The 14,518-nt window shown below is 47.8% G+C and overlaps 1 protein-coding gene across 2 annotated transcripts in view; it reads left to right on the top strand.

The window, feature by feature from the left end:
• The window catches only part of AP3B2 (adaptor related protein complex 3 subunit beta 2), a 142,677-nt gene that overhangs the window by 64,442 nt on the left and 63,717 nt on the right, over positions 1-14,518 (top strand). For both annotated transcript variants that reach the window (XM_075345651.1, XM_075345650.1), the window contains exons 9-10: positions 2,733-2,842; positions 5,750-5,926. In XM_075345651.1, the coding sequence (XP_075201766.1) occupies positions 2,733-2,842; positions 5,750-5,926 (287 nt within the window). The remainder of the gene's footprint in view (positions 1-2,732; positions 2,843-5,749; positions 5,927-14,518) is intronic.

Genomic DNA, 14,518 nt, shown 5'->3' with positions numbered 1-14,518 from the left:
CCACCCACCTGTTTTCGCAAATAAAACAGTGTCTGCATCCATGGGATGCAGATTCCATAGAGTAGAATTGTGTAGCAGGAAGCCATTAGCTCCCTTGTGCACCACTCTGCCTGTGGATGAGAGTGACGTCATTAAATTGCACCTTCTTTGCAGATGGTGCCTCAGTCTTCACAGTGCACTGACCTGAGCAGACATCAAGGGAATGGTGGATGATGAATAATTTGTATATTTTTTTATTCTCAGTACTTGTGAGGGACATGATGACTTGTAGAGGCATAATAGTGTATGGCCTGCAGGGGCCATCATACTGTATGTGATAGCCCTCATACTGTGTTTGGGGGATGTGGGAGTGCTTACACTACATGTTGGGGCTGTAGGTGACATTATATTGTATGTGGGGGCTCTTCTACTTTGTGGGGGGCTGTAGGTGACATTATACTGTGTCTGGGGGCCCTCACACTTTCTGTGGGGTCTATAGGGGACATCATATTATGACTGGGAGCCCTCATACTGTGTGTGTGGGCTCTCATACTGTCTGTGGGAGATATCATACTCTGTTTGGCACTGTGAGGACCTAATACTGCCTGTGAGGACCATCATACTGTGTATAGGGTTCTATAGGGCAATCGTGCTATATATGGGGGGAACTGTGGAGCCATCACACTTTGTGGGGGGGACACTTTAGGGGCTTTGATGCTATGTGAAGTTGGGGTTACTGTGGCAGCATCATAATTTGTGGGGGGCACTGTGGTGTGGGGGACTGTGGGGTGAAATTTTGTGGGAAATCACGGTATTATACTCTATAAGGACCATTTGGTATTCACATAATTACTGAGTACCCACTGCAAATTGTGTCGCTCTCCCTGATTTTAAAAGTTGTTAGGTATATCCCCCACCTACTCCACTGAATATATATTTTTTGGAGGGGGGTGGAATGAGCTTCCAATTAGGACTCATGATATGTGGCCCCATAATTTCTATATTCACCACTCGCATGTTGCATATTCACTGTTCCTAAAACGGAGCAGACAATATAGGGTGCTTTACACACTGCGACATCGCTTTTGATTGCTAGAGTGTGTGGAGCCGTCCCCCTGCAGCATCGCGCAATGTCTTCCTGTCTGTGCCGGTCAGCTGATCTGGACGCTAGCGGCGCACACAGTGATGACGTCATCACTGTGCGCGCTGCTAGTGTCCAACAGATCAGCTGACCGGGCTCAGACAGGAAGACATCGCGATGCTGCAGACAACGGTGACGGCTCCACACACGGTGACGGCTCCACACACGGTGACGGCTCCACACAGCGGTGCTGCAGCTGAGACAGAGATCGGTGCTTCAGGGAGTGAGGAAAGGTGAGCATAAACGTTTATTTTTTTTTTCTGTGCCACAGGCCATATACCAGGATGGGGGTATTTCATGAGCAGGATGGATGGGGGTATATCATGAACAGGATGGACGGGGGTATATCATGAGCAGGATGGATGGGGGTATATCATGAGAAGGATGGATGGGGGTATATCATGAGCAGGATGGATGGGGGTATATCATGAGCAGGATGGATGGGGGTATATCATGAGCAGGATGGATGGGGGTATATCATGAGCAGGATGGATGGGGGTATATCATGAGCAGGATGGATGGGGGTATATCATGAACAGGATGGATGGGGGTATATCATGAGCAGGATGGATGGGGGTATATCATGAGCAGGATGGATGGGGGTATATCATGAGCAGGATGGATGGGGGTATATTATGAGCAGGATGGATGGGGGGTATATTATGAGCAGAATAATTGGGGGGTATATTATGAGCAGGATGGATGGGGGGTATATTATGAGCAGGATGGATGGGGGGTATATTATGAGCAGGATGGATGGGGGGTATATTATGAGCAGGATGGGGATATATGAGCAGGATCATATACAAGGCAGGAGGATCCTTACCAGAATGGGGTACCTTAGCACAGAATTTGGGGACATTACCCCCATAACAGTGTTAGCAGCAGATCCTCGCCCCATAACAGTGTGTCATGACCATATTTTTTGGTTAAAATTTTATTTTCCTATTTTCCTCCTCTAAAACCAGGGTGCGTCTTATGGTCCGAAAAATACGGTATTTTTTATTGGAAATGTACTTTACCGACCTATGGATCGAAAAAATGTTTGAGCTTTGGAACGTTTTCTATATAACTCTGCAAAGATGTTGTAGACTGAACATTGTCACAGAGTCAGCTGTTGTCAGGGACAATTCCAGTATATTAAAAACAGCTGGAACGTAAGGTGGAAGCAATTGAAACCTTATATTAGTGGCATTTTGTGCTATTGTGATATCTCACCCAATATCACCTAAAATAAGAACATAAAAAGGACATGAAATTTAGGCCTCATGCAGCACATAAAAAATACAAGTTGTTTGAATAATTGGACAAAAAAAATACACATGTATAAAAAAAAATGAGACTGGTCTGCTCTTGAAATGGTTAAGTATCGACAGCTTGCATAGTATTTTTAAACCCAACTTGTGACATTCATAATATCAGTACTGTCAATAGTTAAAATAGTCTTGTTTATTAAGTAAAATAATTTAGAAACTAATTTTTAATGTGTATTTATGTTGAATCTGAACATTTTTATTTTTCACATTTGTACATGTTACTTACAGTGATAAATAGTACGTTGCGTTTTATACATTTTATACAAGATGATTAACCCTGCCTACATTTTTTACAGAGCTGGTTGTTGCAGAATCTGTGGTGGTTATCAAGAAATTACTCCAAATGCAGCCGGCACAACACAGTGAAATAATAAAGCACATGGCCAAGTTAACCGACAATATCCAGGTATCCAGGTCTCACGGGGATGATACTTGTAATATAATATATGGATATAATGCAATATACAAACTTTTGATCAATTTTTGCTTTGTGTAGTGCTATAATGGCAGCCCATTTTCTCAGTTCTATTCTGTAAATCTTGATGCTGATAGACTGACAGGTTACATACAGATAACGACCCAATGTCACACTAGGTATGGGGAAATACTGAGCCAACGGCGAAAAGGGAGAGGAGGGAAGAGGGAACCTCTGTGTCTAGGGGAGGGGGGAGATGGTGCCCCCTGATAAAACCATCTGCTGGCTCCCCTGATGTCCCTAGATAGGTTCCACACCTATGCATCGATCAGGATACCTGGCCCTGGCAGACCCTGAACTGGGCCCTAGATAATGAATGGATGGATGCTAGTCAACCCCACTAAGTCCTAAAGAAAACACAGGGAAAAGAAACAGGGGAAAGCAAACAAACAACTTATCTCCAAGTTGACTAAAGTTACCGTCCCACATAACGAGATCGCTAGCGAGATCGCTGCTGAGTTACAGTTTCCGTGACGCAGTAGCGATCTCGTTAGCGATCTTGTTATGTGTGACATCTACCAGCGATTAGGCCCCTGCTGTGAGATCTCTAGTCGTTGCAGAATGGTCCAGGCCATTTTCTTCAAAGGTGATGTCCTGCTGGGCAGGACACATCGCTGTGTTTGACACTGTGTGACAGGGTCACAGTGACTGCCGAGATCATTATACAGGTCGCTACTGCGACCTGTATTGTTCCTGCATCGCTGGTAAGATCTGACTGTGTGACATCTCACCTGCGACCTCCCAGCGACTTACCTGCGATCCCTATCAGGTCGCATCGTTTTCAGGATCGCTGGTAAGTCGTTGTGTGTGACTGGGCCTTTAGGGAGAGGAACAGCGACATACAATGCTTCTCCAGCTGCTTGCAATCAGGACCGTATAGAAACTTAAGGGTATGTGCATACGTTGCTTTTTACCTGCTTTTTACCTGCTTTTTTGCTGCTTTTTCTTCTGCGCTGTTTAATGCCAAAATGGATGTGTTCTTCTATTCAAGCAAAGTCTATGGGAATTTGGGTTTCTTGTTCACACTATGTTGTTCAAAATGCTGCCTTTTTGTGGCAGAACTTTGGTCAAAAACTCAGCTTTGCAGTGCAAAACCCAAATGGCAAAAACAATTGACATGTTGCTTCTTTGAAAAGCTGAGTTTTTGACCAAAGTTCTGCCACAAAAAGGCAGCATTTTGAACAACATAGTGTGAACAAGAAACCCAAATTCCCATAGACTTTGCTTGAATAGAAGAACACATCCATTTTGGCATTAAACAGCGCAGAAGAAAAAGCAGCAAAAAAGCAGGTAAAAAGCAACGTGCGCACATACCCTTACTCTATCAACAGCAGTATACAAAGGGGTAATGCAGGTAAAAACACAGAGGATGAGGGATAATGATAGCAGCTGAAAGGAAAAGATCTCCGCAGGGTCCTAAAGGGGAAAGAGTAAATCTTAACAAAACTCCATTCACAACACCACAGAGGAAAGGGTGGAATATCAGGAGCAGTTTATACAGCCAAACACAGGAACCATCTACAGCTGGACACCACAAGGTTGCCTGTCAACCGTGACACACCTGTGGCACCCACCTATTACTATCTAATCAACTGAGTGTACACAAAACCCATTTGATCACACACAGCAGTCCCACTGTGGCTGAAAACTACAGCAGTTGTGTATAGCACTGGTATTTAAAATTTAACCTTTATTAATTCCTCTATTAAAATTATAGGACCAATCAGGTGATACCACAAGGTAAACAAAAAAACAAAAAGACACAAAGTACAGATTGGATGCATACAATATATCAACAGGAGTTATATCCAATTCCCACACGGTCCTCCCGGTTCAGATATATACATCCAAATGATTAAAGTGACATTGTGCAAAAAACCGTGATCCTCCCAAAATTGCACTCTTGCCCTTAGATTATCCAAGGGCAAGAGTGCAATTTTGGGAGGATCACGGTTTTTTGCACAATGTCACTTTAATAATTTGGATGTATATATCTGAACCGGTAGCACCGTGTGGGAATTGGATATAACTCCTGTTGATATATTGTATGCATCCAATCTGTACTTTGTGTCTTTTTGTTTTTTTGTTTACCTTGTGGTATCACCTGATTGGTCCTATAATTTTAATAGAGGAATTAATAAAGGTTAAATTTTAAATACCAGTGCTATACACAACTTCTCATATTGGTATTACCCCCTCATATATGAAAACTACAGCAGCCCTCCACCACTTAGTTTTTTCCACTGCATAATCACTAAAGAGCTTGTCCACTACCTGGACAACCCCTTTCAAAATAAAGTACACCCCTTTTGTAAAATAAAAATAACAGATATCTCCCGTATTGGTGGAGGTGGAGTGATATTGGTGCCAAGTATCCTTAGTTTTGCATGTTCACATTGTTATGCCAATTGAGGACTAGCATAATTTGCTGCTGCGCTTTCACTACTGTCTCTTGTCCGTAATTTGTTTGAGGGAAGTTAGCCCAATAGAGGCTGCAGGGCTCACATGACATAATGCCATGCGAAACCCTGGCAGACCTGGTGGCAATATCGATGGAACAGTTATTTTTATTTACAAGGGGGACTACTTTATTTAGAAGGGGTTGCCTAATTAGTGGAACACCCCTTTAATTGTGCTGGGAATCAACTATTTCACTCTCAAAACCACACAATGATTGTCCTGGTGGTCTTGCAGGTAAAAGAGCGGTTTCCGTGCAAAATAAAGTGTTTCTGTAGGGGAGCAGTGAAAGACTGCCGTGGCACAGGGCTGCTGCAGTTTGCAGCCATTGCATGTGAACACAGCCTAAATAGCAGGAATTGATTACTTGTATATTTTCAGGTGCCCATGGCTAGAGCTAGCATTTTGTGGCTGATTGGTGAGTACTGTGAACATGTGCCTAAAATAGCTCCTGATGTATTGAGGAAGATGGCCAAGTCGTTCACTAATGAAGAAGACATTGTTAAACTACAGACCATAAACCTTGCTGCAAAGCTGTATCTGACTAATTCGAAGCAGGTATGTGGATATTATATTGTTCTAGAGGGGGTAAAGTAGCTTAAAGATGTGTGCCATATATCATGGTTATATACATACAGTAGAACAATTGTAGTATTGTCTTTCAAATGCACTGCTGAGGTTTTCTAGACAGAATTACATGGTCCTTGCTTGTTCTAACATGCTACAACAATAAACGAGTCTTTGCCATCTACATTTACTATATAAGTATAATACCTTGGTTTAGACCAGTGGTTTTTAGAATATTTTAGCTCAGATGCTGGAAACAGCTTCATATATTATTAAGCAATCCTTGCTTGTTATAGGCAAATCATTGGATCCAATCCCCGTCCATAGCTGTTTAAGTACAATTTTGTGTCGCATGCATGTCCCATTCTCTTACGTGAAATGTTCCTTCATTATGTTCATTAGGCTTTTTTTTAATTATGTGTGTTTGCAGTGAAATCTGAAGTTGATCCTTGGATTTCTGCTGTGTATTTTCAGATTTAACAGCAGGGGTCCTCATGTAGATTAGCTCCTTAAGTTTAGGCTAATCCATGCATGGATACCTGCTGAAGTTTACTTTTGGTTTAACACAGAAACCACTTGATTGATGTCTTAAGCTGGGTTTACACACTGCAACATCGCAAAGGACATCGCTGTAACGTCACCGGTTTTGTGACGTAACAGCGACCTCCCTAAGTCTCTGCTAAGTCGCTGGTGAGCTGTCAAACAGGCAAACCTGGCCAACAACGCAACAGCAATCCGGACCTGCAGAGCGACCTAGCTGGTTGTTGGGGACGTTGATAAGCAGCCTTTTGAAAGGGAAGTTGCTAACAAAGTCGCTGCAAAGTCTTTCACACACTGAAACTTTCCAGCGATGCATGCTGCACAGCGGGAAACAAAGGACCTAGGAATGGTCCTGAACGATTTGTAACGATTACAACTTCACAGCAGGGGCCAGGTCGCTGATAGGTTTCACACACTGCAACATCGCAAACAACATCGCTATTGCGTCACAAAACCGGTGACGTTACAGCGATGTCGTTTGAGATGTTGCAGTGTGTAAACCCAGCTTTAGGGTCCCGTTACATGTAGCGACGCACCAGCGATCCGACCTGGCAGGGATCGCTGGAACGTCGCTGGTGAGCTGTCAATTAGGCAGATCTCCACAGCGATCAGAGATCAGCCATCAGCCACCAGCGACCCGTGTAACGACAGCGCCTGCACACTTAGAACCGGCACTCGTTGGTCTCCCGCCGTCAAACACGCCGATGCGTGCTGCACAGCGGGAGACCAACGAGTAAAAAATGGTCCTGATCGTTGTGTCACGATCAGTGACCTCGCAGCAGGGGCCCGCTCGCTGCTGCTTTTCACACACAGCGATATCACTGACGAGGTCACTGATACGTCACCAATCTCGCTAGCGATCTCGCTGTGTCTGACGGGGGCTTTAGGCTATGTTCCCATGATGAGCTTTTGGTGAGTTTTTGATACTGCCTATTTTTGCTGCATCAAAACCACAGCGTCTTCCAGTTCCAACAACGTGATTTGGATTTATTGAAATCTCCTGACCATTGTGTTTATTATTTACTCAGCATAAAATTATTATTATTATTTATGACCTGCAGTCATACATCAGACGTAACGGGAGAGAGATCAGGTGTATGCTGCACTATCACCAGAGATAAACATCATGATTATTTCATCTCTTTATTCTTAATTCAGGTCAACGTGTTTCAGAGAACACTATCTCCTTCATCAGGACTAAAGGAAAAATCAACTGTCTACTGCCGAGGCACATATATATACTGTATATACTGTACACATACAGATACGTTAGAGGACCGCCCGCAGTATTTCAAATACTGGTGGGATAATCGACTGTTCAATAACGGATTTAAAGTATGATGTAATAAAAGGCAATTAAGAAAAGTCCTGGAGGTATAACATTTCAAATCTCGTAAGAATATAAAAATTACAAAAACAAAAAAGACAAAACAATCACTGATCTCGGGGAGACCACCCAGAGAAAACACTGCCGGCAGCCAGCAAAGACGCTCAACACAGTGAAATCCTAGGTGCATTGCCCCCTGGAAAGTATGCAAATCAAAAAATGTCCATGGAGCCTTTGTTAGGGGTCTCGACATGGAAAATAGCCAGATATCCCTCCGGGAAGGACCTAGCCAAGGAGTGGCTCTTTTTAGGAGACCACCATAACCACCATATTAAGTGGCCCTTTTCTTTGTCGCTCCATTGAGAGACCCAGACAATTGGGTGTATAGCTTATGCCTCCGGAGGTCACACAAAGCATTACACTTAAAAGTGTAAACCCCTCCCCTCTGCCTATACACCCCCCCGTGCATCACGGGCTCCTCAGTTTTATTGCTTTGTGGAAGGAGGCACACATCCACGCAAGCTCCACATTTTAGTCAGCAGCAGCTGCTGACTATATCGGATGGAAGAAAAGTGGGCCCATACAGGGCCCCCAGCATGCTCCCTTCTCACCCCACTCGGGTTGGCGGTGCTGTTAAGGTTGAGGTACCCATTGTGGGTACATAGGCAGGAGCCACATGCTGTTTTCCTTCCCCATCCCTTAGGGGCTCTGGGTGAAGTGGGATCCTGACCGGTCACCAGGCACTGGGACCGCGCTCCCTCCGCAGCCCCTGGGGGAATCTGCTGGACAGGAGACCGGGTATCATCAGGGACAAGGCCCTGCTACTCTGAGGTACTCTGTGTCCCCTTGGGGACGGCGCATAGAGCGCCTGGGTAATAGACACTGCAGCAGCTGCTGGGTGTGTTGGTGCGCCGGGACTACCGCGCTGGCCGCGCTTGTTTGCCGGCCGCGCTTATAACTTTAGTCCCCGGCTTTTGCGGCCTAGTGCCGCATATTCCCGCCCCCGGGCCTGCCAGTCAGGGATAAGGGCGGGACGCTGCACTGGACGTCAGCGCTGAGGGCAGGAGCATACTTTGTATCCTCCTCCCCCCTCACTGAGCACCGTGGGGCACCAGATTCCCGCACTTTTACAGGCACGCCCACGGCTCCCTCCTCCTCTCTGAACGCCGGCAGCCATTGCTATCAGCACTTCAGACGCTGGAGAACTTCAGAGGGGAGACAACTGAGCTCCACAGCTCTGGGAGGCCCAGGCAGGGATCTGGTGGTCACACAACCGCTGAGAGCGGTCGGTAAGCCGCACCTGTTACTAGGTGCTGGTCCCCCTGGGTGCCGAATTGTATATTTATATGCTTATAGTGTATACATTTACTCTGTACGGCCACACTGTTAGCGTTTGGCTATATACCCTCACTGATTATTCTAAGAGGAGAAACAGCATGTCGTCCGCAAAAAGCAAGGGTACCAAAGCACAGGCTTACTTTGCAACCTGTACCTCATGTGCGGCAATGCTTCCTGCAGGTTCCACCTACCCTCATTGTGTGCAATGCTCGACCCCTGTGACACTCACTCAGCCGGAGTCTCAGCCACTGGTGGGACCCCCGGCCCAGGTGGAACCTCCGGCCCCCACTGTCCAGGTGACAGGGACAGAGTTTGCAGTATTTGCTGACAAACTTTCTGAGTCTATGGATAGATGGTCTGCTAAGATACTCGAAGCTTTGCAGTCCAGACCTGTAACACAGGCCCCGGGCACTGTTGATTCATTGCCCCCATGCCCCCCCTCGGTCGGAGCAGCAAAGTGCTCCTGGGTCGACTCATAGGTCCCACGGGGAGGACTCCGACACGGACCGCAGTCCCAGACCGACGAAGCGGGCTCGCTGGGAGATTCCCTCAACTTCATCTCACTGTTCAGGTTCTCAGCATGAGGACTCTCTGGAAGATGAAGCAGATGCGGCAGATCAGGACTCTGATCCTGACGCCGCGCTCAACCTTGATACGCCTGAAGGGGACGCCATAGTAAACGACCTTATAGCGTCCATCAATCAGGTGTTAGATCTTTCTCCTCCACCCCTTCCGATTGAGGAGTCAGCTTCTCAGCAGGAGAAATTTCATTTTAGGTTTCCCAAACGTACACGGAGTGCGTTTCTTGATCACTCCGACTTCAAAGACGCAGTCCAGAAGCACCGAGCTTTTCCGGATAAGCGCTTTACTAAGCGCCTTCATGACACACGTTATCCCTTCCCCCCTGACGTAGTCAAGGGTTGGGCTCAGTGTCCCAAGGTGGATCCTCCAGTCTCTAGACTGGCGGCCAGATCCATAGTTGCAGTGGCAGATGGTGCATCACTCAAGGATGCCACTGACAGGCAGATAGAGCTCCTGATGAAATCCATCTATGAGGCTATCGGCGCGTCCTTTGCTCCGGCATTTGCTGCCGTATGGGCACTACAAGCTATCTCAGCTTGTCAGTCTGAGATTAATGCACTCACACGAGCCGCTACTCCGCAGGTTGTGTCATTAACCTCTCAGGCGTCGGCGTTTGCGTCCTACGCCATGAATGCGGTACTAGACTCTGCGAGCCGTACAGCGGTAGCATCCGCCAATTCAGTGGCAGTCCGCAGGGCCATGTGGCTACGTGAATGGAAGGCAGACTCTGCTTCCAAGAAGTTTTTAACCGGTTTGCCGTTTTCTGGCGACCGCCTGTTTGGCGAGCAATTGGATGAAATCATTAAACAATCCAAGGGTAAGGACTCGTCCTTACCCCAGTCCAAACCTAACAGACCTCAACAACGGAAGGTACAATCGAGGTTTCGGTCCTTTCGGCCCTCAGGCAGGTCTCAATTCTCCTCGTCCAACAGGCCTCAAAAGGGTCAGCGGAACTCTGATTCATGGCGGTCTAAGGCACGTCCTAAAAAGACCGCCGGAGGAACCGCTCCCAAAGCGGCCTCCTCATGACTTGCGGACTCCCCAAACCGCATCCTCGGTCGGTGGCAGGCTCTCCCGCTTTTGCGACGCCTGGTGCCCACATGTCCAAGACCGATGGGTGAGAGACATTCTGTCTCACAGTTACAGGATAGAGTTCAATTCTCGTCCTCCGATTCGTTTCTTCAGAACATCTCCGCCCCCCGAGCGAGCCGATGCTCTCCTTCAGGCGGTGAACACTCTGAAGGCAGAAGGAGTAGTTATCCCCGTTCCCCTTCAGCAATGGGGTCACGGTTTTTACTCCAACTTGTTTGTCGTATCAAAAAAGGACGGATCTTTCCGTCCCGTCCTGGACCTCAAACTGCTCAACAAACACGTGAAAACCAGACGATTCCGGATGGAATCTCTCCGCTCCGTCATCGCCTCGATGTCCCAAGGAGACTTCCTAGCCTCAATCGACATCAGGGATGCTTATCTCCACGTGCCGATTGCACCAGAGCATCAGCGCTTCCTGCGTTTCGCCATCGGGGACGAACACCTTCAGTTCGTGGCACTGCCTTTCGGCCTGGCAACAGCCCCACGGGTCTTCACCAAGGTCATGGCAACAGTGGTTGCAGTCCTACACTTTCAGGGACACTCAGTGATCCCTTACTTGGACGATCTTCTTGTCAAGGCCCCCTCTCGGGTGGCATGCCAACACAGCCTGAACATTGCTCTGGAGACACTCCAGAGGTTCGGGTGGATCATCAATTTCCCAAAGTCAAAACTGACACCGACACAATCGCTGACATATCTCGGGATGGAGTTTCATACTCTCCCAGCGATAGTGAAACTTCCGCTGGACAAACAGCGATCACTACAGACAGGGGTGCAATCTCTCCTCCGAGCCCAGTCGCACCCCTTGAGACGCCTCATGCACTTCCTAGGGAAGATGGTGGCAGCAATGGAGGCAGTTCCATTTGCACAGTTTCATCTGCGTCCTCTTCAATGGGACATTCTCCGCAAATGGGACAGGAAATCGACGTCCCTCGACAGGAACGTCTCCCTTTCTCGGGCAGCCAAGGCCTCCCTTCAGTGGTGGCTTCTTCCCACTTCTTTGTCGAAGGGGAAATCCTTCCTGCCCCCATCCTGGGCTGTGGTCACGACGGACGCGAGTCTGTCAGGGTGGGGAGCGGTCTTCCTCCACCACAGGGCTCAGGGTACCTGGACTCAGCCAGAGTCCTCCCTTCAGATCAATGTTCTGGAGATAAGGGCAGTGTATCTAGCCCTGAAGGCGTTCCAGCCGTGGCTGGAAGGCAGGCAGATCCGAATTCAGTCGGACAACGCCACGGCGGTGGCATACATCAACCACCAAGGCGGCACGCGTAGTCGGCAAGCCTTCCAGGAAGTTCGGCGGATTCTGCTGTGGGTGGAAGCCACAGCCTCCACCATCTCCGCAGTACACATCCCGGGCGTGGAAAACTGGGAAGCAGACTTTCTCAGTCGCCAGGGCATGGACGCAGGGGAATGGTCTCTTCACCCGGACGTGTTTCAAGAGATCTGTTGCCGCTGGGGGAAGCCGGACGTCGACCTAATGGCGTCCCGGCACAACAACAAGGTCCCGGCATTCATGGCACGGTCTCAAGATCACAGAGCTCTGGCGGCAGACGCCTTAGTTCAGGATTGGTCGCAGTTTCGACTGCCTTATGTCTTTCCTCCTCTGGCACTGCTGCCCAGAGTGTTACGCAAGATCAGGTCCGACTGCCGCCGCGCCATCCTCGTCGCCCCAGACTGGCCGAGGAGGTCGTGGTACCCGGATCTGTGGCATCTCACGGTGGGTCAACCGTGGGCACTACCAGACCGACCAGACTTGCTGTCTCAAGGGCCATTTTTCCATCTGAATTCTGCGGCCCTCAACCTGACTGGGTGGCCATTGAGTCCTGGATCCTAGCGTCTTCAGGGTTATCTCAAGAGGTCATTGCCACTATGAGACAGGCCAGGAAACCAACGTCAGCCAAGATCTACCACAGGACGTGGAGGATCTTCTTATCCTGGTGCTCTGATCAGGGTTTTATTCCCTGGCCATTTGCCTTGCCCACTTTTCTGTCTTTCCTTCAATCCGGAATGGAAAAGGGGCTGTCTCTCGGCTCTCTTAAGGGACAAGTCTCGGCGCTCTCTGTATTTTTTCAAAAGCGTCTAGCAAGGCTTCCGCAAGTACGCACGTTCCTGCAGGGGGTTTGCCACATAGTCCCCCCTTACAAGCGCCTGAACAGGGTGCTAATGGTTCTTCAGAAACCACCTTTCGAGCCAATGAGAGATATTTCTCTTTCTCGCCTCTCGCAGAAGGTGGTCTTCCTAGTGGCAGTCACATCACTTCGCAGAGTGTCTGAGCTAGCTGCACTGTCATGCAAAGCCCCCTTCCTGGTGTTTCACCAGGACAAGGTGGTTCTGCGTCCGGTTCCGGAATTTCTCCCTAAGGTGGTATCCCCTTTTTATCTCAATCAGGATATCTCCTTACCTTCTTTTTGTCCTCATCCAGTTCACCAATGTGCAAAGGATTTGCACTTGTTAGATCTTGTGAGAGCACTCCGGCTCTACATTTCTCGTACGGCGCCCCTGCGCCGCTCGGATGCGCTTTTTGTCCTTGTCGCTGGCCAGCGTAAAGGGTCGCAGGCTTCCAAGTCAACCTTGGCTCGGTGGATCAAGGAACCAATTCTTGAAGCCTACCGTTCTTCTGGCCTTCCGGTTCCTTCAGGACTGAAAGCCCATTCTACCAGAGCCGTGGGTGGGTCCTGGGCATTGCGGCACCAGGCTACGGCTCAGCAGGTGTGTCAGGCGGCTACCTGGTCGAGTCTGCACACTTTCACGAAGCACTATCAGGTGCATACCTACGCTTCGGCAGATGCCAGCTTAGGTAGGCGAGTCCTCCAGGCGGCGGTTGCCCACCTGTAGGAAGGGGCCGTCTTTCGGCTCTATTACCGGGGTATTCTTTTACCCACCCAGGGACTGCTTTTGGACGTCCCAATTGTCTGGGTCTCCCAATGGAGCGACAAAGAAGAAGGGAATTTTGTTTACTTACCGTAAATTCCTTTTCTTCTAGCTCCTATTGGGAGACCCAGCACCCGCCCCTGTTCCCTTCGGGCTGTTGTTCTTTTGTGTACACATGTTGTTCATGTTGAATTGTTCTTTGGTTCATGGTTTAAGTTCTCCGAACATCCTTCGGATTGAATTTACCTTAGACCAATTTATAAGTTTCCTCCTTCCTGCTTTTGCACCAAAACTGAGGAGCCCGTGATGCACGGGGGGGTGTATAGGCAGAGGGGAGGGGTTTACACTTTTAAGTGTAATGCTTTGTGTGACCTCCGGAGGCATAAGCTATACACCCAATTGTCTGGGTCTCCCAATAGGAGCTAGAAGAAAAGGAATTTACGGTAAGTAAACAAAATTCCCTTCTTAGTCAATATCCAGATCTTGACGAGTTTAAAGATATGACAAAACGGAAAAAGAATAAAGGCAAAACTACTTTTGGAAATATACCGCTCAAAAAAGTAAAGGGAACACTAAAATACCATTTTGTTGTTTAAGTGTTCCCTTTTTTTTTTTGGAGAAGTGTATATAACAGATTAAAGAGAGTCTAGAACTCTGGGATCTAATGGGGGTCATAGTGTTACTCTGGCTGGAGGTTCTAGCCACAGCCCTATACAGAGGAAACGAGATAAATTAACGAGCAGATAATAAAGGTTATGGTGTTTTTAGTGTTAATAATAATGATAAAATGATGTTACAAAAATAGAAAAATAAAAGACATTAAATGATAAAAA

This window comes from Anomaloglossus baeobatrachus, chromosome 4, assembly GCF_048569485.1.
Source record: "Anomaloglossus baeobatrachus isolate aAnoBae1 chromosome 4, aAnoBae1.hap1, whole genome shotgun sequence".
Classification (NCBI taxonomy): Eukaryota; Metazoa; Chordata; class Amphibia; order Anura; family Aromobatidae; genus Anomaloglossus; species Anomaloglossus baeobatrachus.
This window is presented reverse-complemented; position numbering and strand designations above follow the sequence as displayed.